This window comes from Bos grunniens, chromosome 6 (genome assembly GCF_055505025.1).
Source record: "Bos grunniens cultivar Pamir isolate PY7600 chromosome 6, Bosgru_T2T1.0, whole genome shotgun sequence".
Taxonomy (NCBI): domain Eukaryota; kingdom Metazoa; phylum Chordata; class Mammalia; order Artiodactyla; family Bovidae; genus Bos; species Bos grunniens.
In genome coordinates, this window is record NC_141170.1 from 33,466,473 (window position 1) to 33,490,387 (window position 23,915).

General features: G+C 36.6%; 1 protein-coding gene across 1 annotated transcript; it reads left to right on the forward strand.

Annotated features, from left to right (window-relative positions):
* The first annotated feature begins 349 nt into the window (after positions 1-349).
* Positions 350-21,799, forward strand: LOC147370559 (UDP-glucuronosyltransferase 2B31-like). The gene is made up of 6 exons (XM_086405534.1): positions 350-1,106; positions 1,922-2,070; positions 8,642-8,773; positions 14,333-14,420; positions 18,126-18,345; positions 21,135-21,799. The coding sequence occupies exons 1-6, from the start codon at positions 377-379 to the stop codon at positions 21,412-21,414; spliced, it is 1,599 nt and encodes a 532-aa protein (XP_086261660.1). The 5' UTR covers positions 350-376; the 3' UTR covers positions 21,415-21,799.
* The last annotated feature ends 2,116 nt before the right edge of the window (positions 21,800-23,915 follow it).

Below are 23,915 nucleotides of genomic sequence, written 5' to 3' on the forward strand. Positions count from 1 at the left end.
GACACAATTGTTGTGACCTCATAACCCTCCACCTTGTTGATGTCACCTTATCTCTAATTCTGTGTCAAAGCCACTGCAGATTCAAGAGCCTCTCACTTGCTATTGTTTTACACTAGTTAGTCTTCTTTCTCACAGAATATAATTGATGTGTGTGTACAAGATTGGTAACAGCACTGGCAAATGAATACTAAACACACTGTATAATCTCAAAGTGTTCTGCACTTTGCCTTTTCACTTGATTTCCACATTTGCTGACTATTCATGTAATCTATTTTTTAAGGAATAGGAGTTATACTTTAACTTCTGGTTGATGACTTCTGGATATAAGCCTGAGCAATAGCAAAAGTTTGCAGTAATTAATTTTAAAGGACTGCATATGAGCAAGATGTCTATGAAAAGGCTCTCGCTTCTGCTGCTGCTACAGCTGACTTGCTACTTTAGCGGTGGGAGTTGTGGAAAGGTGCTGGTATGGCCAGTGGAATTTAGTCCCTGGCTGAATATAAAGACAATTCTGGAGGAACTTGTCACAAGGGGTCATGAGGTGACTGTTCTGATATCTTCAGCTTCCACTATTCCTAATTCCAGCAAACCATCTACTATGGAATTTGAGACTTTTCCTGTATCTTTCACAAAAAGTGATTATGAGAATTTTATGGAACGTATTCTTGAGGAACTGACATATGTGGCAAAAGATTCCTTTTGGTCCTATCTTTCAACAGTGAAAAACGTATTTTGGGAATTTTTTGATATTGCTTTACGTATGTGTGAAGATGCTGTTTCCAACAAGAAATTAATGACAAAACTGCAGGAATCAAGGTTTGATATCCTTATTGCAGATGCTGTTGGACCCTGTGGTGAACTGCTGGCTGAATTACTTAAAATACCATTCGTGTACAGTCATTACACCTCACCTGGCCACATAATTGAGAAGAATAGCGGAAGACTTCCACTCCCACCATCTTATGTACCTGTTATGTTTTCAGAATTAAGTGATCGCATGACATTCTTAGAGAGGATAAAAAATATGTTATATGCACTTTACTTTGACCTTTTCTTTATGACATACAAAGAGAAGAAGTGGAATCAGTTTTACAGTGAAGTACTAGGTAAGTTGGGCTTCCTGATGGCTCAGTGTGGTAAAGAATCTACCTGCCAATGCAGGAGACACAGGTTTTATCCTTTGGTCAGGAAGATCCCTTGGAAAAGGAAATGGCATTCCATTCCAGTGTTTTTGCCTGTGAAATCCCATGGACAGAGAAGCCTGTTGAGCTATAGTCCATGGAGTTGAAAGAGTCAGTTACCACTTAGCAACCAAACTACTAGGTAAGTCATGTTTTTAGTTGGTAGCATTAAGTCCTATTTTTCCTATTGCCTTGGAAGTTGAGTTTGTCTAAATACAAATTCACAAAAATTTATCTCAAATAAGTGAAACAGTGAAATAAAAATATGAAATGACCCTCAATCTAACAAATATTATGCAAACACTTAAATTATAGGGTAGGGTAAAGCCCATTACTCGTATCGGATACCAGGAAGTCATTTACCACAGACTGAAGTACCCAGGACATCTGCAAGTGACTATCCAACTTACAAAACTTCTTTTTTTAACTTAAAGTCATTACGAATCTCATAAACTGTCTTGATAGATGAAAACATGTACATGGAGAGTTATACACATATTTGTAGTATAAGTATCCAGTTAGCTTTTAGAAATTGTTTCTGCTTGTGTAGAAACAGATGTATTCCAGATATACTTTATTATCCTATACTATGCTACGGTATGTATTTATCAAGCAACAGACACATTCAAACATCTTGGCCACAACATTCCAAGTTCCTTTACAAAAATTATCTTATATACACACATGACAGTAGTCTCATTTGATCAAACATTTGTTGTTGTTTTTCTTTTTACTTTCAGGAAGACCTACTACCTTATCAGAGATGATGGGGAAAGCCGAAATGTGGCTCATTCGAACCTACTGGGATTTTTCATTTCCTCGTCCACGACTACCAAATGTTGAATTTGTTGGAGGGCTCCACTGCAAACCTGCCAAGCCCCTGCCTAAGGTCACCTACTCCTCCTTGTTGTTCTTTGTGAACTTTGTGTTTTCAATAGGAACATTCTGTATTGTTTATTTAGAATATTTGATTACAGGTAGTCAGATATGGGAACCTGGATAAAGTGACCTTCCACCTAGAAAGTGATATATTTCTATATCAACACAACTATCTGAATTTCATTATCATTACAGAATAAACTAGAGAACATGGGACACTTTGAAAATACATCAATTAAATTACAATTTCATTATTCAACACATAGAGAAGCATCATTCATTAAAGAACACATATTTTTGTATAAAAATATATATTTTGTATGAATAATAATAGTTACATTATCACCTGGTGATGCCACCCAATCATCCTATCTCACTATAATAAGTTACATTATAATTGTATTATCATTATTAGAGGATAATTTTGTATATAGCATATTGCAGAAGTGAGTGCTAATATAGGCAAATGGTGTAGGCACAGTTTCTCTCATCTGAGTCTACCTGAATGGCAGAACACAATCAAGTTGTAAAAAAATGTTATAATATGGCAAGACCAGAGTGCTAAAGAAATATTCAGCATGAATCATATAAAGTATCTCTGATCCATAGATAATTATGAGATCTGAAGGATGCTCAGGAATAAACAGAGGAATAGGGCAGGGGTGGAAGAAGATATGGGCTTCCCTCATAGCTCAGTTGGAAGAAGATATAAAAGAAAGGTAGGTGGAGTAGTGATGACAGTTGCCCAAAGTCCAAGTTTAGTCTAGATAGAAAAAGGCTGAATAAAGAAGAAGATGATGCTGTAGAGGTAAGTTGGAAACAGATAATTATAAACATTTGAAACATCTAGTAGGGCCATTGGGAAGAATAGTGAAAGGATTAAGAAAGGAAGAGATGACGGCGGTGGTTTAGTCTCTAAGTTGCATCCGACTCTTGCAGTCACATGGACTGTAGACTGCTAGGCTCCTCTGTCCATGGGATTCTCCAGTGTGAATACTGGAGCGGGTTACCATTTCCTTCTCCAGAGGATCTTCCCAACCCAGGAATCGAACCCAGGTCTCCTGCATGGCAGGCAGACTCTTTACCGACTGAGCTATGACGAAAGCCCTGAGAAAGAGATAGTCATATATTTTTTAAAAATTAAAAGCAAGATGTAGTCACTGGGTTGGACTGTAAATGGTGAAGTGTAGGAAGAGACCATTTAGCAGATTATTGCTAGATATAGACAATAATGAGTGGAAACTAGAGTATGGTGTTCACAGAGATATCACATTAACACATTTTTTCCTTTATTTTAATTTAATTAATTTATTTTAATTGGGGGATAATTACTTTACATTATTGTGGTGGGTTTTGCCATACATTGACATGAATCAGGACGATTTACTTTAAATAAATTTAAATAAATCTCTGGGTTGGGAATAAAAACATACATTTATATGTACATTCATTTATATTGTTGGAAATAGGCATTTATTTTAGCTAGTGCTGTGGTGAAAAGCCTTAAAACTTACAAAAATACTTTAGTATTTCATCTTCTTCATCTGATCATCAAAACCTTAAAAATTCCCAACATTACAAGAGTTTGTATTAAATGCTGCTGCTGCTAAGTCACTTCAGTCATGTCTGACTTTTTGTGACACTATGGACTGTAGCCCACCAGGCTTCTCTGTCCATGGGATCTCCATGCAAAAATACTGGAGTAGGCAGCCATTCCCTTCTCCAGGGGATCTTCTCGACCCAGGGATCAAATCCTGGTTTCCTGCACTCCAGGCAGATTCTTTACCATCTGAGCCACTAGGAAATGCTAAATTATGCTAAATCAGATACAATAAAATATTTACTTAGAAAATAACAAATATAATAAGACCACAGTTTTCTTGAAGATTAAAAAAGCATAAGCTAGAATTACAATTTTCAGGATATATATCATAGTGTATTATTTGATTATAGGATAGAGTAAGGATTAAAATGACAGCACACATTTTAGCATAACATCTTCAAGGTCCACCCATTTTGTCGAAAATGGCAGGATTTCCTTCTTTCTCATGGATGAATAACATTTCATTCTGAGCACGTGTGTGTGTGTGTGTGTGTGTGTGTGTGTGTGTGTGTGTGCATGTCTCTGTATCTATGAAACATCTTTAAGTAATTCATCCACTGGTGGGCACTTAAGTTTCTTCCCTTAGCTAATTGTGAATAATGCTGCAGTCAACATGGAGCACATATACCTCTTCAATATCCTGTTTTTATTTCCTTTGACTGTATACCCAGAAGTAGAATTGCTGGATCTTACAATAGATCTATCTTTAATTGTTTTAGGAACCTTCAATTTATGTTCCATAAGGGCTAAACCAATTTACATTCCCACTGAGAGTGTACAAGCATTCACTTTTCTCCACATTCTCACAATACTTTTCTCTTCTTGGTTATAGACTTTCTAATAAGGGTGAGGTAATATCTGATTGTGATTTTGAAATACATTTCCCTGATGATTACTGATGTTGAGTACCTTTTCCTATACCTGGTGACCATTTGGAAATCTTCTTTGTAAAGTGTATATTTTGTTCATCTGCCCATTCTTTAACTGAATTTTGTTGTTATGAGTTGTGCATATATTCTGGATCTTAACCCCTCATTCAATATATGGTTACAAAACTTTTCTTCCATTCTGTAGATCGCATTTTCATCTTGTTGATTATTTCTTTTGCTGTGCAGAAGCTTTTAAGCTTGTTGTAGTCCCACTTGTGATTTTTTCCTTTTGTTGTGGTCTTGATGTCATATATAAAAACATCGTTTTCAAGACCAGTGCCAAGGAGTTTCATCCTTATATTTTCTTTTAGGGATGTTATGGTATCTGGTCTTATGTTTAAGTCATTGATTCGAGTTGTTTTTATGAGTGGTATAAGATAGAGGTCTTGTTTTTGGCTTTTTTGTTTTTTTCATATGTTTATCCAGTTTTCTCAGAAAAGAAAGTGACTAATATTTCCACAATTGGTGTTCTTGTCTCCCCTGCTCCCTTGTTGAATATTAGTTGAACCCTGTATGCTGTTCCATGGTCTATGTGTCTATTTGGGGGCCAGTACACTATTATTTGAAATATTGAAACTTTGTGGTAAATATGAAATTTCAAGGTGTGATTCTTTTGGGTTTTGATAATGTCAACATTTTAACAGTATTAGTCTTCTGGTCCATGTCACATGATGCCTTTCCATTTTTTATGTTTTCTTCCATTTCTTACAATTTCTTATAGTTATCACTGTACAGATCTTTCACTTCACTGATTAAATTTATTTCTAGGTATTTTCTTGCTTTTGATGCTGTTGTGAATGGGATAGTTTTTTTTCAGATGTTTCATTATTAGTACACAGTAATGAAACTGAATTCTATATAGCGAGATTAGGCATCCTTATTTTGTTTCTGATTAGAGAAAAAGCTTTCAAGTGTTCACTGTTGAGTATAACGTTAGTTTTGGGTTTTTTATATATGTTCTTTATTACACTGAGGTATGTTCCTTCACACCCTACATGTTGAGGGTTTTATCATAAAAGAATGTCATATCTTGTCAAATGTTTTTTGGACATCTGTTGAGATAATCAAGTTATTTTATAGTTCATTCTATTTGTCCTTGTATCACAAAGATAAATCTCACTTGGTCTTAGTATATAATTCTTTTAATGTGCTCTTGAATTTGGCTTGTTGATATTTTGTTGAGAATTTTTGCATTAATATTCAATCTGGATATTGACTTTAGTTTTATCTCCTTGCAATGTCCTTATCTATTTGGTATCATGATTGTGGTGATGACCTTGTAGGATGAGTTTGGAAATGTTCCTACCCTCCTCTTTAATTTTTAAAGATTTTTGAAGAACTGGCATTAATTATTCTATAATATTTCATAGAATACGTCAGTGAAGCCATCAGGCCCTGGGCCTTTTGTGTGTTGATAAGTTTTTGATTACCAATTCAATTTCTTTACTTATTAGGACTGTTCAGATTTTCTACTTCTTCCTGATTCAGTCTTGGTAGGTTCTGTTTTTAAGTTCTCCATTCTTCTCATATATGTATTCATAATTTCTTAGCTTATAATTATTCATGGTAGTCTCGGGATCCTATCTAATTTTTAAGTATCAGTTGTAATGTCTCCATTTCATTTCTTTTTTTTTTTTCTTTTTTTAATAGAAAATTATTTAATTAGTGTATATGTGTTCCCCATCCTGAATCCTCCTCCCTCCTCCCTCCCCACACCATCCCTCTGGGTTGTCCCAGTGCACCAGCCCCAAGCATCCAGCATCGTGCACTGAACCCTGACTGGCATCTCGTTTCATACATGACGTTTCACATGTTTCAATGCCACTCTCCCAAATCTTCCCACCCTCTCCCTCTCCCACAGAGTCCACAAGACTGTTCTATACATCAGTGTCTCCATTTCATTTCTAATCGTATTTATTTGAGTCACTTTTTTTCTTGATTAGTCTAACTAAAGGTTTTCAATTTTGTTTATCTTTTGGAAAAGACAGAGAAGGACAAATACTGTAAGATATCACTTGTATATGAAATCTAAAAATGCCAAACTTGTAATAACAGAGAGTAATATGGTGGTTGCCAGGACTGAGAGGTGGAAGAACAGGAGAAATGTTGTTTAAGGATACAAATTTGCATTTCTTAGTAAATAAATACTAGAGATCTCAGGTACAGAATAGTGAATATGCATACATGCTCAGTCATGTCTGACTCTTCGTGACCCTGTGAACTATAGCCAGCCAGTCTCCTCTGTCGATCAGATTTCCCAGGCAGGAATATTGGGGTGGGTTGCCATTTAAAATTTGGAATTATTCTGGTATAGAAAGTAACTTTTTTTTTAATCAGAAAGGATCAAGGACCACAAAGCAAAATAATTCAGAAACAATTCCAGGCAAATACAGATTCACCAGGAGCTTTATTTAGTTAGAAGTGAATTACTCAAAAGCTGACCAGACCTGTTTTGCAGAAAGCTCTGGGCACCTCTTCCTCTGTGGAGCAGGTGCTCCCAGGGGGACTCATTGAAGTCATATTGAAGGTTCTTCACCACAGTTAGACATAGCACATCCATCTGTGACATTAATTATGCAAGTTCAGGACAAAGGCATCATATGTAAAGAAACACAGCAATATGGTCACTCAAATAAGTAACTATGCAAGGGTAACTTTGGATTATAAATAGAACTCACAGAACTATTTCATACCACTTCCAAACTATAATACTTGACTCCTCAAGTCATTATGACAAAGTTTAAGGTGAAGAATAGGATTACAGAGCTGAATGAATGACATAAAGTGATTCAGATCATATTTTTTTTCATAGTGCTCATAGTCAGGAAATGAAATATTAATGAATAATCTAAATAATTCTCAAAAAGTATGTCTGGAATAAATAAATAAGTTAGCAGAATTATAATAACAAAGAACCAAAGCAAGTTGAATCCGGAAAGTAACTTCCTTCCAAGAATCTATGTTAGTAATTAACATCAAGATTAATGAAGAGTCTGAGGATAATATAGTTTAATAGTACCTCCTTGTACTGAGTACTGGCTCTATCTTATTTCCTGCTTATACAGAAACACATTGCACAAATATATATAATGGAAGAAATTGACCTCATATCACCCATTCTTTTCCCAGGATCTCAAGGATGAAAAACGTTAAAAAAAAAAAAAAAAAGCATCATTATAAAAAACAATATAAAGTTCCTCAAAAAAAATTTTAATGATTTTTTAGTGTTGAATATTTATAGGTACAACTGACCAAAGTCCAAGATATGAAGTTAACATGTTCAAGAAAATTGGGGGAGTGGGGCGGGTGAGAGAGGGAAATCACTCTATTAGCTAACTGTATAGTATGTGAAAAGAATAATGTGAACTTTCTAATATAAAACCTGTCTACACATATAGCTCAGCAATTCCTTTTCTGGGTTTGTTTCCAAAATAATTGAAATTAGTATCCCAGTGAGATACCTGTACAACATATGCATGAAAGCTCTATTCACAGGAGCCAAGAGGTTGAAGCAACCCAAATGTCCATCAACAGAGGAAGCAATAAACAAAATGTCATGTATACAAACAACGGAATATTACTCACCGTTAAAAGGAAATTCTGACACGTCACAGCATGAATGAACCTTACATTAAGTGAAAATAACTAGTCAGAAAAAAAAAAAAATACTGTGCAATTCAACTTATAAGAAGTATCCAGACTAATCTCATTTGTAGAAACAGAGTAGAATGAAACTTGCCAAAGGCTAGAGAAAGAGAAGAGTAGAGTTTCTTAACGATCATAGACTTCCAGTTTTGTCAGATGAAAAAGTTCTGGAGATTGGTTGCACAATGTGAGTATACTTAATACTACTATACTACACACTTAGGAACAATTAAGAAGTAAATTTTATGCCATGTGTATCTTACCACAATATTTTTGTAAGAAATCACTACTCTGATATCTCAAGACAATTTCTGATTTTCTCTCTTTAGTTGCTTGTAGCAATCCCTTCAATAATGTCTGTTATGCTACTGCTCTTTTGTGATGGGCATATTCTTTTTTCACAGGAAATGGAAGAGTTTGTGCAGAGCTCTGGAGAAAATGGTATTGTGGTGTTTTCTTTGGGGTCAATGGTCAGTAACATGTCAGAAGACAGAGCCAAGGTGATTGCATCAGCCTTCGCTCAAATTCCACAAAAGGTAGATACAATAACTTAATCATGGACAACTCTTTAATAAGTCTGTTAAACTCTGTAAAGATCTGATCTTAGACATTTTCTATCAGAAAGGTAAATAATATGATAGCAGCAATTTATCGCATATATATACATATATATGTGTATATATAAACCAAAATATACACTGCAAGTGCTACGGCAGTACAGGGAGTGCCTTTGATCCATAATAATTTTAATTACTCAACATAGTAATCAAAAAGAATGATATTTAAGAGACACAATGTGAATTTTGGTATTATTAATACAATGTTAGCATGAGCAGTAAGATTAACCAGTAAATTCTGCTTTGTCACTTGTTCCTTTTCTTTGAAGGACTTCTGAGGACACAACACACATTTAGATGCTCTCGGGAGTTAAATTTTAACAATAAAGGTAGTCATGCAACATTGATTCAAGTCAAACAATTTCACTTTTCATTGTTTTTGAAAGTAGGGCTTAATAATTCGTAATTTAAGAGAACATACTTCTTCAGCAGCACTGATTAACTTATTATTAAAAAATTATGCTGTTGTTTAGTCATTAAGTCATCTGAATCATTGCAATCCCATGGACTACAGCATGCTAGGCTCCCCTGTCCTTCACTATTACCCAGGGTTTGCCCAGAGTCATGTCCATCGATTTAGTGATGCTATCTAACCATGTCATCCTCTGTCAGCCCTTGTCCTTTTGCCTTCAACCTTTCCCAGATCAGAGTCTTTCCAATGAGTTATCAGGTGGCCAGAGTATTGGAACTTCAGCATCAGTACTTCCAATGAATATTCACGATTGGTTTCATTTAGGATTGACTGGTTTGATGTCCTTGCCATTCAAGGGATTCTCAAGAATATTCTCCAGTACCACAATTCAAAAGTATCAATTCTTCAGTGCTTAACCTTCTTTAAGGACTTCCCCAGTGGCTCAGACGGTAAAGCGTATGCCTATAATGCAAGAGACCTGGGTTCTATCCCTGGGTCGGGAAGATCCTCTGGAGAAGGAAATGGCAATCCACTTGGGTACTCTTGCCTGGAAAATCCCATGGATACAGAAGCCTGGTAAGGCCCAGTCTGTGGGGCCGTGAAGATTCGGACATGACTGGGTGACTTCACCTTATCTTGCCCTACCTAATATTCTTTACTGTCCATCTCTCATATCCATACATGATTACTGGAAAAAAATATAGCTTTGATTATACGGACCTCTTTTGGCAGAGTGATGTCTCTGCTTTTAATACTTTATCTAGATTTGTCATAGCTTTTCTTCCAAGAAGCAAGTGTCTTTTCATTTCATTGCTGAAGTAACCATCCACAATGATTTTGGAGCCCAAGAAGATAAAATATGTCACAGCTTCCACATTTTCCCCACGTATTTGCCATGAAGTGATGGGACCAGATGCCATGAAATTATTGTTTTGAATGCTGAGTTTTAAGACAGCTTTTTCACTTTCATTTTTCACCCTCATCAAGAGTCTCTTTCAGTTCAGTTCAGTCACTCAGTCATGTCCGACTCTTTGAGACTCCATAAATTGCAGCACTCCAGGCCTCCCTGTCCATCACCAACTCCCGGAGTTCACTCAGACTCATGTCAATCGAGTCGATGTTGCCATCCAGCCATCTCATCCTCTGTTGTCCCCTTCTCCTCATGCATGGCAAAACCAATACAATACTGTAAAGTAAAAAAAAAAAAAAAAAGTCTTTTCCAACACCACAGTTCAAAAGCATTAATTCTTTTGCACTCAGCTTTCTTCACAGTCCAACTCTCACATCCATACATGACTAATGGAAAAATCATAGCCTTGACTACACGGACATTTGTTGGCAAAGTAATGTCTCTGCTTTTCAATATTGCTATCTAGGTTGGTTACAACTTTCCTTCCAAGGAGTAAGCGTCTTTTAAACTCATGGCTACAGTCACCATCTGCAGTGATTTTGGAGCCCCAGAAAATAAAGTCTGGCACTGTTTCCACTGTTTCCCCATCTATTTGCCATGAAGTGATGGGACCAGATGCCATGATCTTCGTTTTCTGAATGTTGAACTTTAAGCCAACTTTTTCACTCTCCTCTTTCACTTTCATCAAGAGGCTTTTTAGTTCCTCTTTACTTTCTGCCACAAGAGTGGTGTCATCTGCATATCTGAGGTTATTGATATTTCTCCCGGCAATCTTGATTCCAGCTTGTGTTTCTTCCAGCTCAGCGTTTCTCCTGATGTACTCTGCATATAAGTTAAATATGTTAAATATAACATATAAGTTAAATAAGTTAAATATACAGCCTTGACATACTCCTTTTTCTATTTGGAACCAGTCTGTTGTTCCATGTCCAGTTCTAACTGTTGATTCCCAACCTGCATATAGGTTAGCATAGTCAATGAAGCAGAAGTAGATGTTTTTCTGGAATTCTCTTGATTTTTCTATGATCTAATGAATGATGGCAATTTGATCTCTGGTTCTTCTGCCTTTTCTAAACCCAGATAGCACATCTGGAAAATCTTGGTTCATGTACTGCTCAGGCTGAGCTAAATGATTTTTGAGTATTACCTTGCTAGCATGTGAAAGGAACATAATTTTACAGTAGTTTGATCATTCTTTGGCATTACCCATCTTTGGGTTTGGAATGAAAACTGACCTTTTCCAGTCCTGTGGCCACTGCTGTGTCTTCCAAATTTGCTGGCATACTGAGTGCAGCACTTTAACAGTATCATCTTTTTGGATTTGAAATACCTTGGCTAAATTCCACTAGCTTTCTTCATAGTAATACTTCCTAAGGTCCCATTTTCTTCACACTCCAAGATGTGTGGATCTATGAGTGACCATACCATCATAGTTATCCAGGTTACTAAGATCTCTTTTGTATAGTTCTTCTGTGTATTCTTGCCACCTCTTCTTAATATCTTCTGCTTCTGTTGGGTCCATACAATTTCTGTCCTTTATTGTGCCCATCTTTTCATGAAATGATCCCTTGGGATCTCTAATTTACTTGAAGAGATCTCTAGTCTTTCACATCCCATTGGTTTCTCTATTTCTTTGCATTGTTCACTTAAGAAGGCATTCTTATCTCTCCTATCTCTCCTCTGAAATTCTGCATTCAGTTGAATATATTTTTCTTTCCCTTTCTCCCTTGGCTTTCACTCCCCTTCTTTTCTGCATTATTTATAAACCTCCTCAGATAACCACTTTGTCTTCTGGCATTTCATTTTCTTTGGGGTTGTTTTGATCACTGCCTCCTGTACAGTGTTACACACCTCTATCCACAGTTCTTCAGGCACTATGTATACCAGATATAATCCCTTGAATCTATTTATCACCTCCACTGTGTGATTATATGGGATTTGATTTCTGTCATACCTGAATGGCTAGCAGTTTCCCCCACTTTCAATTTAAGTCTCTCTTCAATTCAAATCTGAATTTTGCACTCAGGTGCTCATGATCTGAACCACAGTCAACTTCAGGTCTTATTTTGCTGACTGTATAGAGCGTCTCCATCTTTGGCTGTAAAGAATATAATCAATCTGATTTTGGTATTGACCATCTGGTGATGCCCATGTATAGAGTCATCAGTTGTTGGAAAAGGATGTTTACTATGACCAGTGTGTTCTCTTGACTAAAGTCTGTTAGCCTTTGCCTGCTTCTTTTAGTACTACAAGGCCAAACTTGCCTGTTACCCGAGATATCTCTTAACTTCTTACTTTTACATTCCAATGCCTATGATGAAAAGACTTCTTCTTCTTCATTATTTTCTTTTTTTTTAGTGTTAATTCTAGAAGGTCTTGTGGGTCTTGCTGAATCATTCTTCAGCAATAGTGGCTGGGGCATAGACCTGGATTACTGTGATGTGAATGGTTTGCCTTGGAAATGAACCAAGATCATTCTGTTGTTTTTGAGATTGCACCAAAGCACTGCATTTCAGAACTTTTTGTTGACTGTGAGAGCTACTCCATTTCTTCTAAGAAATTCTTAACCACAGTAGTAGATATAATGGTCATCTGAATTAAATTCATCGAACTTGTTCATTTTAGTTCATGGATTCCTAAGATGTTGATATTCACTCTTGCCATCTCCTGCTTGACCATGTCCATTACCTCGATTTCATTGGCCTAACATTCCAGGATCTTATGTTCTTTACAGCATCATACTTTCACCACCAGACACATCCACAACTGAGCATCATTTCTTCATTGGCCCAGTCACTTCATTCTTTCTGGAACTATTAGTAATTGCCCTCCACTCTTCCTCAACAGCATATTGGACACATTCTGACCTGGAAAACTCATCTTCCAGTGTCATATATCTTTGCCTTTTCATACTGTTCATGTGGTTCTCACGGCAAAGATAGTGGAGTGGTTGTCCATTCCCTCCTCCGGTGGACCACAGCTTGTCAGAACACTCCACTATGACCCATCTGCCCTTGGGTAGCCCTGCAGAGCATGGCTCATAGCTTCATTGAGTTACACAAGTCCCTTTACCATGACAAGGCTGTGATCTATGAAGGGGATTAATAAATTATAAATAAGCCAAAATATTTATCTTAGGTGATTGACTGCATACTTTTTCCTCTCTATAATCAAAATGTATAAAATTCTAATAAATAACTTCCCCTTTTAACTACTTGATATAAGTAAACTCTTTTACAACAGTCAAAAATAAATAAATCACTGAATATCAAATTTGAAAATGAGCACTAGCATATAAAGAAAGCAAATGAATGTGTAGGTTATGTGTAATCTGCCACTGGCTTGTTGTATTGGAAACAAAACCACCTATCCATGGAAGAAAAGCTATGACAAACACAGACAGTGTTCTAAAAAGCAAAGCAGCACTTGCCCGGAAAAGTCCATATAGTCAAAGCTATGCTTTTTCAGTAGTCGTGTATGGATGTGAGAGTTGGACCATAAAGAAGGCTGATGGCCAAAGAATTGTTGCTTTTGAATTGTGGTGCTGGAGAAGACTCTTGAGAGTCCCCTGGACTGCAGGATCAAACCAGTCAATCCTAAGTTAATCAACCTTGAATATTCATTGGAAGGACTGATGCTAAAGCTGAAGCTCCAATACCTTGGCCATCTGATGCAAAGAGATGACTCATTGAAGAAGACCTTGATGCTGAGAAAGATTAAGGGCAGGAGGAAAAGGGAGTGACAGAGGATGAGTTGGTTGGATAGCAACACAGAATCAATGGATATGAATATGAGCAACTTCTGAGAGATAGTGAAGGACAGGGAAGCCTAGCATGCTGCAGTCCATGGGATGCAAAGAGTTGGACACAACTTAGTGACTGAAAAGCAACAATAAAACAGTTTTTTTTTAAATATTTGAATTGGTCATTGAAAATCTCACCTGTCTCTGCCATCATGTGTACATAATTAATACATCAAATGTAGGAATTCCTATGTATGTCCTTCTATTACTAGTTACCATTACTTAATATGTCTTCATTTCCTTACATGTCATATGGACGATATGTAATTATATGTATCTTAGTCAATTTAGAAATTATTATTATAACTTGGAAGTTCAACTCATAGAATAAGGTATTTCCTTTACTTTTAACAGGTGCTATGGAGATATGATGGCAAAAAACCAGATACCTTAAGACCCAACACCCGGTTGTATAAATGGCTTCCCCAGAATGACCTTCTTGGTGAGACTTGTCAGAACAAATAATGAAAATATGAGTAACAGCCAAGCAGAGTGAGAGTGCTTCAACAGGAAACACACTTAGAAAGCAATTATTGAAACACTGAAAAAGAAAACTTTACTAGTCTATTATAATTGTCTTTGCTATGAGAAAAAAAGGAGAACATATAAAAGTTGTCAGTTTATTCTACGTAGTCACATCCCTTACAGCCAGAATCTTTACTTTAGCTGTAATTACTTCTCACAGTGAACTTTTCAATATCTTCCTGGATTATTGTTCTGTCTCTGAATTCTTTCATTATACTCATCATTTCCATTCTGTAGAGGTATGTTCAGATCAGATCAGTGGCTCAGTCGTGTCTGACTCTTTGCGACCCCATGAATCGCAGCACGCCAGGCCTCCCTGTCTATCACCAACTCCCGGAGTTCACTCAGACTCACGTCCATCGAGTCGGCGATGCCATCCAACCATCTCCTCCTCTCTCGTCCCCTTCTCCTCCTGGCCCAATCCCTCCCAGCATCAGAGGCTTTTCCAATGAGTCAACTCTTCACATGAGGTGGCCAAAGTACTGGAGTTTCAGCTTTAGCATCATTCCTTCCAAAAAAATCCCAGGGCTGATCTCCTTCAGAATGGACTGGTTGGATCTCCTTGCAGTCCAAGGGACTCTCAAGAGTCTTCTCCAACACCTCAGTTCAAAAGCATCAATTCTTCGGCGCTCAGCCTTCTTCACAGTCCAACTCTCACATCCATACATGACAACAGGAAAAATCATAGCCTTAACTAGACGAACATTTGGTGGCAAAGCAATGTCTCTGCTTTTGAATATGCTATCTAGGTTGGTCACAACTTTCCTTCCAAGGAGTAAGCGTCTTTTAATTTCATGGCTGCAGTCACCATCTACAGCGATTTTGGAGCCCCGAAAAATAAAGTCTGATACTGTTTCCACTGTTTCTCCATCTACTTCCCATGAAGTGGTGGGACCGGATGCCATGATCTTCGTTTTCTGAATGTTGAGCTTTAAGCCAACTTTTTCACTCTCCTCTTTCACTTTCATCAAGAGGCTTTTTAGTTCCTCTTCCCTTTCTGCCATAAGGGTGGTGTCATCTGCATATCTGAGGTTATTGATATTTCTCCCGGCAATCTTGATTCCAGCTTGTGTTTCTTCCAGTCCAGTGTTTCTCATGATGTACTCTGCATGTAAGTTAAATAAACAGGGTGACAATATATAGCCTTGACGTACTCCTTTTCCTATTTGGAACCAGTCTGTTGTTCCATGTCCAGTTCTAACTGTTGCTTCCTGACCTGCATACAAATTTCTCAAGAGGCAGATCAGGTGGTCTGGGATTCCCATCTCTTTCAGAATTTTCCACAGTTTATTATGACCCACACAGTCAAAGGCTTTGGCATAGTCAATAAAGCAGAAATAGATGCTTTTCTGGAACTCTCTTGATTTTTCTATGATCCAGCGGATGTTGGCAATTTGATCTCTGGTTCCTCTGTCTTTTCTAAAACCAGCTTGAACATCAGGAAATTCACGGTTCACATATTGCTGAAGCCTGGCTTCGAGAATTTTGAGCATTACTTTACTAGCACGTAAGAGGAGTGCAATTGTGCCGTAGTTTGAGTATTCTTTGGCATTGCCTTTCTTTGGGATTGGAATGAAAACTGACCTTTTCCAGTGCTGTGGCCACAGCTGAGTTTTCCAAATTTGCTGGCATATTGAATGCAGCACTTTCACAGCATCATCTGTCAGGATTTGAAATAGCTCAACTGGAGTTCCGTCACCTTCACTAGCTTTGTTCATAGTGATGCTTTATAAGGCCCACTTGACTTCACATTACAGGATGTCTGGCTCTAGGTTAGTGATCACACCATCATCATTATCTGGGTCATGAAGATCTTTTTTGCACAGTTCTTCTGTGTATTCTTGCCATCTCTTCTTAATATCTTCTGCTTCTATTAGGTCCATACCAATTCTGTCCTTTATCAAGCCCATCTTTGCATGAAATGTTCCTTTGATATCTCTGATTTTCTTGAAGAGATCCCTAGTCTTTCCCATTCTCTTGTTTTCCTCTATTTCTTTGCACTGATCGCTGAGGAAGGCTTTCTTATCTCTTCTTGCTATTCTTTGTAACTCTGCATTCAGATATTTGTATCTTTCTTTTCTCCTTTGCTTTTCACTTCTTTTCTTTTCACAGCTATTTGTAAGGCCTCCCCAGACAGCCATTTTGCTTTTTTGCATCTCTTTTCCACAGGGATGGTCTTGATCCCTGTCTCCTGTACAATGTCATGAACTTCATCCCATAGTTCATCAAGCACTCTATCTATCAGATCTAGGCCCTTAAATCTATTTCTCACTTCCACTGTATAATCATAAGGGATTTGATTTAGGTCATACCTGAATGGTCTAGTGGTTTTCCCTACTTTCTTCAATTTAAGTCTGAATTTGGCAATATGGAGTTCATGGTCTGAGCCACAGTCAGCTCCTGGTCTTGTTTTTGCTGACTGTATAGAGCTTCTCCATCTTTGGCTGCAAAGAATATAATCAGTCTGATTTCGGTGTTGACCATCTGGTGATGTCCATGTATAGAGTCTTCTCTTGTATTGTTGGAAGAGGGTGCTTGTTATGACCAGTGCATTTTCTTGGCAAAACTCTATTAGTCTTTGCCCTGCTTCATTCCGTATTCCACGGCCAAATTTCCCTGTTACTCCAGATGTTTCTTGATTTCCTACTTTTGTATTCCAGTCCCCTATAATGAAAAGGACATCTTTCTTTGGTATTAGTTCTAAAAGGTCTTGTAGGTCTTCATCGAACCGTTCAACTTCAGCTTCTTCAGCGTTACTGTTTGGGGCATAGACTTGGATTACTGTGATATTGAATGGTTTGCCTTGGAAACGAACAGAGATCATTCTGTCGTTTTTGAGATTGCATCCAAGTACTGCATTTCGGACTCTTTTGTTGACCATGATGGCTACTCCATTTCTTCTGAGGGATTCCTGCCCGCAGTAGTAGATATAATGGTCATCTGAGTTAAATTCACCCATTCCAGTCCATTTCAGTTCGCTGATTCCTAGAATGTCGACATTCACTCTTGGCATCTCCTGTTTGGCCATTTCCAATTTGCCTTGATTCATGGACCTGACATTCCAGGTTCCTATGCAATATTGCTCTTTACAGCATGAAAAGAACTCTTGTGCCATTACCAATGACTCTCAATTTTCTGGAAAAAAAAAAAAAAAGGCACAATCATTTTTGTGAAACAATAACACACTTCATGGTAAAATTTAGCTTTTCCTTCTTGTGGTTCCAGTGCCACTACGATTATCCTTCTTTTCCCCTGACACCATTCCTATCAAGCTAAATGGCTTCACTGTATCTTTAGGTGAATAAATTCGGGCATGTCCTCTTCTTTTTTTGCACATGTGGTTTCTTTTACCCAGAATGCTCTTTCAAGTTGTTCCCCTGCTGATCCTGGATTCATTTGTGATGTTCAAGTGACTCAGCACTTCTTTCACAAAGTCTTCATTTACTCCTTCAGCAGACATAGTCGTTTCTTCTCTGAATTCTGGAAGCAAACAAAAGCACTTTCATATGCGTAATAATCTGTTATCTAAAAGATACTCCTCAATCCAGTGCCTTATAATGCCAGTTTCTCATTTTATTCTGAGTTATAATTAATAACCTTACTGAAATTCACTCAATCCTAGGCCATCCAAAAACCAAAGCCTTTATAACTCACGGTGGAAGCAATGGTGTTTATGAGGCCATCTATCACGGGATCCCTATGGTGGGCACTCCTTTGTTTGCTGATCAAGCTGATAACATTGCTCGAATGAAATCCAAGGGAACAGCTATCAGGTTGGACTTGGAAACAATGTCAACAAGAGATTTGCTCAACGCATTGAAGGAAGTCATTAATAATCCTTCGTGAGTATATATATATATATTTCTTTCTTTTTTTCTTTCTTTACTAGCTAATCCTTCTAGAGAAGTTCTCATCTGAAGGCCAGGGAGGCAGTGACATAAGCACAAGAAGGTGTAAGATTTGCTCAATGTTTTGAAAATAGACAAAAATAACAGGTTGTGAATGTCACATTAAGATTTTTTCATGGTCTTATGGAAAAAGTTTGTCAGTGTTTTAAAGATAGTGGAGAAATGTTGAAAACTTAATCATTAGAATGAGAAGAACCACTGAAATGGTAATAGAAGGATTAAGAAGCATTGAGAACAAAGTTATTGTAGGGAACCATGAATGCGATGGATACTCATCTGCCCACTTTCTTTCAGCATGTGAACTTCTCAAATGTTTTAAACTCTTAAAAGATGGTTTATTTTCACTAAGTCATCATGACATCATCCATTTCAAATTTTAATTACATTTATATTTTCCAACTTTTCTATGCTAATATTTTGACTCCATCTCTGATAAATGATAAACAGCTATAACTTTCTAATTACCCAGTTTCAACTATGTATATACTATTTATAAATGTGGGTGTATTCTTGGGTTGTTGTTGTTGTTGTTGTTTTTACTGTGGTCATTTTGTCTTCTTTGGAAGAATTATAAATCTAAACATAATGGACTCGGCAGGAGTATGTTGATATGAAAAAGTGAAAGTGTTGGTTTCTCAGTTGTGTTTGACTCTTTGGGACCCCATAGACTGTATCCCATCACTCCTCAGTAAATGGAATTTTCCAGGCAAGAACATGGGAATAGGTAGCCATTCTCTTCTCCAGAGGATCTTGCTGATCCAGGGATCAAACCAGGTCTCTGCATTGCAGGCAGATTCTTTACATCTGAGCCACCGGGGAATCCCATATGTTGGGATATTCCTTTTTTTTTAAATGTTACACAATTTTTAAAGGTTATTTTCCATTTAAAGTAATTACCAAAGAGTGGCTAAATTTCCAGTGTTGTACAACACCTCCTTGAGCTTATATTATTCCCAGTAATTTTGCCTCCTACTCCCCACCTGTGTGTTTCTACTACCCCAAATCTGGTAACCAATAGATTGTTTTCTGTATCTGCTAGTCTGTAATAATATTTTGATCCCATCATTGATAAATGGTAAACAACTAGAATTTTCTAATTTACTCAATTACAACTATGTATATACAGCTTATAAATGTAAGTATCTTCAGAGTTCTTTTATTTGTGCTTGTTTTTGTCTTATTTGGAATAGATAGTTATGTTGGGATATTCCTATTTAAAAGCCACATTTTCTGAAAACGGAAATACTTTATTTCTAAATCACTTCAGGATATACATGAATTCCAATGACACAATTATATTAATATCACAAATATGATGTATATATTCCCCCTTTTTTATCATAATGACTTTGTAAAGAAAACATTTTGAGAATGTGTCAGTAATAGCAGCAAAAACCATTTTGTGTTTTATAAGCAGTGTTATTTAAATTTAATTTTAGCACAGCTATTGTCCTAAGTGAGCAGCATAAAAAGCACTATTTTTCTTTTTTTTTAAAGAAACAAATCTTTCATTTGCTGTTTTTAAATAAATGTACATATCTCTAGTATATTTATATGTCTTTTTAATTTTTAATAATGTAATGTTGGGGTCAAAAATGAAGATATACTGACTGTTCATGATATGCTACATGTTGTATTTAGTAAAACAGTGTTACTTTACACATATTAAGTAACTTCTTTATTGTAGTCTATTCCTATTGTATTAAAAATATATTTCCAGGATTACTGCAGTCTTTGCAAAAACCCAGTGCTCCTCCTGTGTTTTTGACAGTAAAGGGAGAAAAGTTACTTCCATTGTTATTACTACATTGCCATGTTATAGCATTTTGTGATTTAAACTTCATGTGCTATATCTCTTTATCCTTCTTTCTTGTCTGTTAGTCTGCCATCATTTCAGCAGTAGAAACAAGTGTGTCTGCAATGCCTGAGAGTAAAATGCTGAGCCTTCTCCAGAATTTTAGAACAAGAACCAGAACAACAAAACTAGTAAACATTTACTGAGTGTCTACTGCATGCCAGGAATGCCTCTAAGAATCAATACAATATTATCAAAATAATTAGATAAGGTACTATTCCTAGCCATTTTATAGTACAATGAAAAACTGAGAAACAGATTCTATCATGATTGAGCCCTCCAAAGTAAAATTAAAAGTTTAAAAAATAAAAAAGTTTTAAGATGTTAATAAAATTAATTTTTTAAAAAATTTGAAGAACAGAAAGAATAAAAAAGCAGCCAACAAAGGAAGAGTCAGGAATCAAACTGAGTCAATCTACTTCCACATTTTCAACCACCACTTCACTAATGTAACATCAGCGTTGTCTGGACATGTCTCCAAACCTCATCACTGATTTACCTGCTATATCTAGATTATAACATTTGAAATACATCTATCAGGTCCATTAACAATTCTTTATGAGATGATTCAAACTTTGGACAAACATATTATGAATTTCTTTTCTTTTCTTTCCCTTTGGGACAGCTCATCCCATTCTTTAGAATACACAATCTTGTTCTCTCCCATTTTCTTTCTTTTCTTTGCAGCTTGAAACATTATGCATTTAAGAAATCCTAGCCCATAAGCTAATACCTCAATAATCACCTCAGAGAAAATTATGTTTTTCTTCCACTCTGTGTTGCACTCTGTTACCATCTGCAAGAAAATTTCACACATTTATTTATTATAGCTCATTCCATAAATGATAACTGTTTGATTTTCCTTCAGCTACAAAGAGAATGTGATGAGATTATCAGCCATTCAACATGATCAGCCTATGAAGCCCTTGGACAGAGCAGTCTTCTGGATCGAGTTTGTCATGCGCCACAAAGGAGCCAAGCACTTGCGGCCAGCTATCCATGACCTCACCTGGTTCCAGTACCACTCTCTGGATGTCATTGGGTTCCTACTGGCCTGTGTGGCAACTGCCATATTTGTCATCACAAAATGTTGTCTATTTTGTTGCTTGAAGTTTGCTAAATTAGGAAAGAAGGAGAAAAGAGACTAGCTGTATCAGACCTCAGCGCAGGGGTCCCCAACCCCTGAGATCTAATGGCTGATGATCTGAGGTGGAGCTGATGCAATAATAGAAACAAAGTGAGCAATAAATGTGATGTGCTTGAATCGTCCCAAACCCATTGCTTCCTACCCCAGTCCATGGAAAAATTGTCTTCCATGAAACTGGTTCCTGGGGCCTAAAAGGTTGGGTACTGCTGCTCTAGCAGTTCTGCCTCATAGAACTCCTCATAGAACTCTCCATAAAACTATGTGGGTATGTATTGAAATTTATTGTTTTAATGCAAAAGTATACTAAAAAGATATGATTGAATTTAACTGGTTTTCACATATTGCGTGTAGAAACAAGAACAATAAAAGTCTATTCATAGTATCCATATTATTTTGTAGATATTCAGATTTTACCTTGATTTTTGTATAGAATTTTATAGCTTTTCCTTGCTATAGAAATTGTTCAATAATTGGAATTCTTTTGAAAAATTCACCCTTTAATTTTATTTGTGAGACCACTAATAGTTATTCATTTTTACTGTGCATTCAGCCTCAACATCACTTCTTACCTAAAGCCATGGCAAGACACTAGCCTTCGTCCAGTTAATCTCATTTGCCTTTGGAGTGTTTGTGGAATTAGAAGTATAGCAACTGCTACATGCTTCCTTTTATAAAATTGAGATATTTGCAAAAACCTTTAATTTCATGACCTAATTCTCTTTTTGTCATCCACCTTTTATTCACCTATTATTTTCACTCCCATAATCAGCCTTTGCTAATGGATATAAGTTCTCAACTGTATGTTAAGAAAATTATAACCTGAACTCTATATTCAGGTTGAACTCTAAATTCAAAAGAGACTTTTGAATTTTCTTTCTTGCCAAAGCTACCTGAATATATCTATGATCTTATCTATATTGACATATATATCTAAATCTATGTATATTTTTACAATTCAGGACACAGCACCACTTAGCTACTTGCAGATATGATGAAAAATTCAATGGGTTTGTTGAACACAGACTGAATTATTTACTATTATATTATAATGTGGGCTTCCCTGATAGCTCAGCTGGTAAAGAAACTGCCTGCAATGCAGGAGACCCCAGTTTGATTCCTGGGTTGGGAAGATGCCCCTGGAGAAGGGATAGGCTACCCACTCCAGTATTCTTGGGCTTCCCTGGTGGCTCAGAAGGTAAAGAATCTGCCTGCAAAGTGGGAGACCTGGCTTTAATACCAGGTTGGGAAGATCCCCTGGAGAAGGGAATAGCTACCCACTCCAGTACTCTGGCCTAGAGAATTCCATGGGCAGAGGAGCCAGGTAAGCTACAGTCCATGGGGTCCCAAAGAGCTGGATATGACTGAGCAACTTTCACTTTCATATTATATTATATCATAACCACGCTTTAGATCAGCATTTATCATTCTTTTGTCTCTTTCCTCAGGAAGCTATTGTGTCATCCCTCCCATAACGCTTACATGTAAACGTTCAATCCCTTATCATGACAGAAAATATTATAGACGTTATTTTCTTTAAACCTAGGTCCACTGTGCCTGAGATAATCAGAAACAATGAGCACAGTACAAACATCACATAAATTTTGTGAAAATATTGGTGAATCAAATGAAAACAATCTGAAGGTACTGATGAAAACTGTACATCAGAAAAGCAGTTTATAATCAAAATGTCCAGGTGAGGGAATGAATCTCGTCTTATTGGTCAAGGGGCCCACCATCCACAACATATAACAAAACATTCATCAGCCTTAGGGATAATTTATTTTAAAAAATGAAACACTGATGTTTGGGGAATTATAGGAAAATTTACCAAGAATTTCGCATAGAACCCACCTAGATAATTGACACATATTTAAAGAAAAATAGAACTAGCAGAAAAGTAAGAAAGTAGAACCATATGTTTCCATAGTAGAAAATGTTTTTAAATCAAGCATATAGGCTTACAAAATTTTGCTCAAATCTATACAGCAGCACTTATAATAGACAAAGGGTTGGTAGTCACTGTGCAATAAGAAAGACTAAAAATCTCCAATGAAAAGTCGAGCAGTCTAATATGAAAATAAATGAAAAGTATGAACAGGAAATTCACAGAGGCGAAATAGCGAATGACATATAAAAGGTGACATGGAAAATCTGAGACATTGAAATTGTCAAAAAGTAATATTCCTACAAATAATTTGTAGAACAAGTAATCTGGTAGGACTAATTTTGAGGGAGTATAATTTGGAAACACCATTGAAATAAAATTTATGCACACTGTTTTATATTGCAACTCATCACCTAGTTATCTGTCATGCAGAAAGACTTGCACATGTTCATAATTACATACTGAATGTTCCCACTGGCACTTAAATGGCTATCAATTTGTGAACACACTTATCTACAACCTAGGTATGAGTTATACAGCCATGAAAGAAAACAGTTAAATTATGGGCAATATTGTTAAATATACTCCATGTCACATTACTAAACAAATAAAACGTT

What these genes read in the sequence shown, in the direction of transcription:
- LOC147370559 (XM_086405534.1), top strand. Translation starts at nt 377, where the DNA reads ATGAGCAAGATGTCTATGAAAAGGCTCTCGCTTCTGCTGCTGCTACAG. An exon ending in GTTTTACAGTGAAGTACTAG is followed by an intron (nt 1,107 to 1,921) that starts GTAAGTTGGGCT and finishes TTTTACTTTCAG; the next exon opens with GAAGACCTACTACCTTATCA. An exon ending in GAAGTCATTAATAATCCTTC is followed by an intron (nt 18,346 to 21,134) that starts GTGAGTATATAT and finishes ATTTTCCTTCAG; the next exon opens with CTACAAAGAGAATGTGATGA.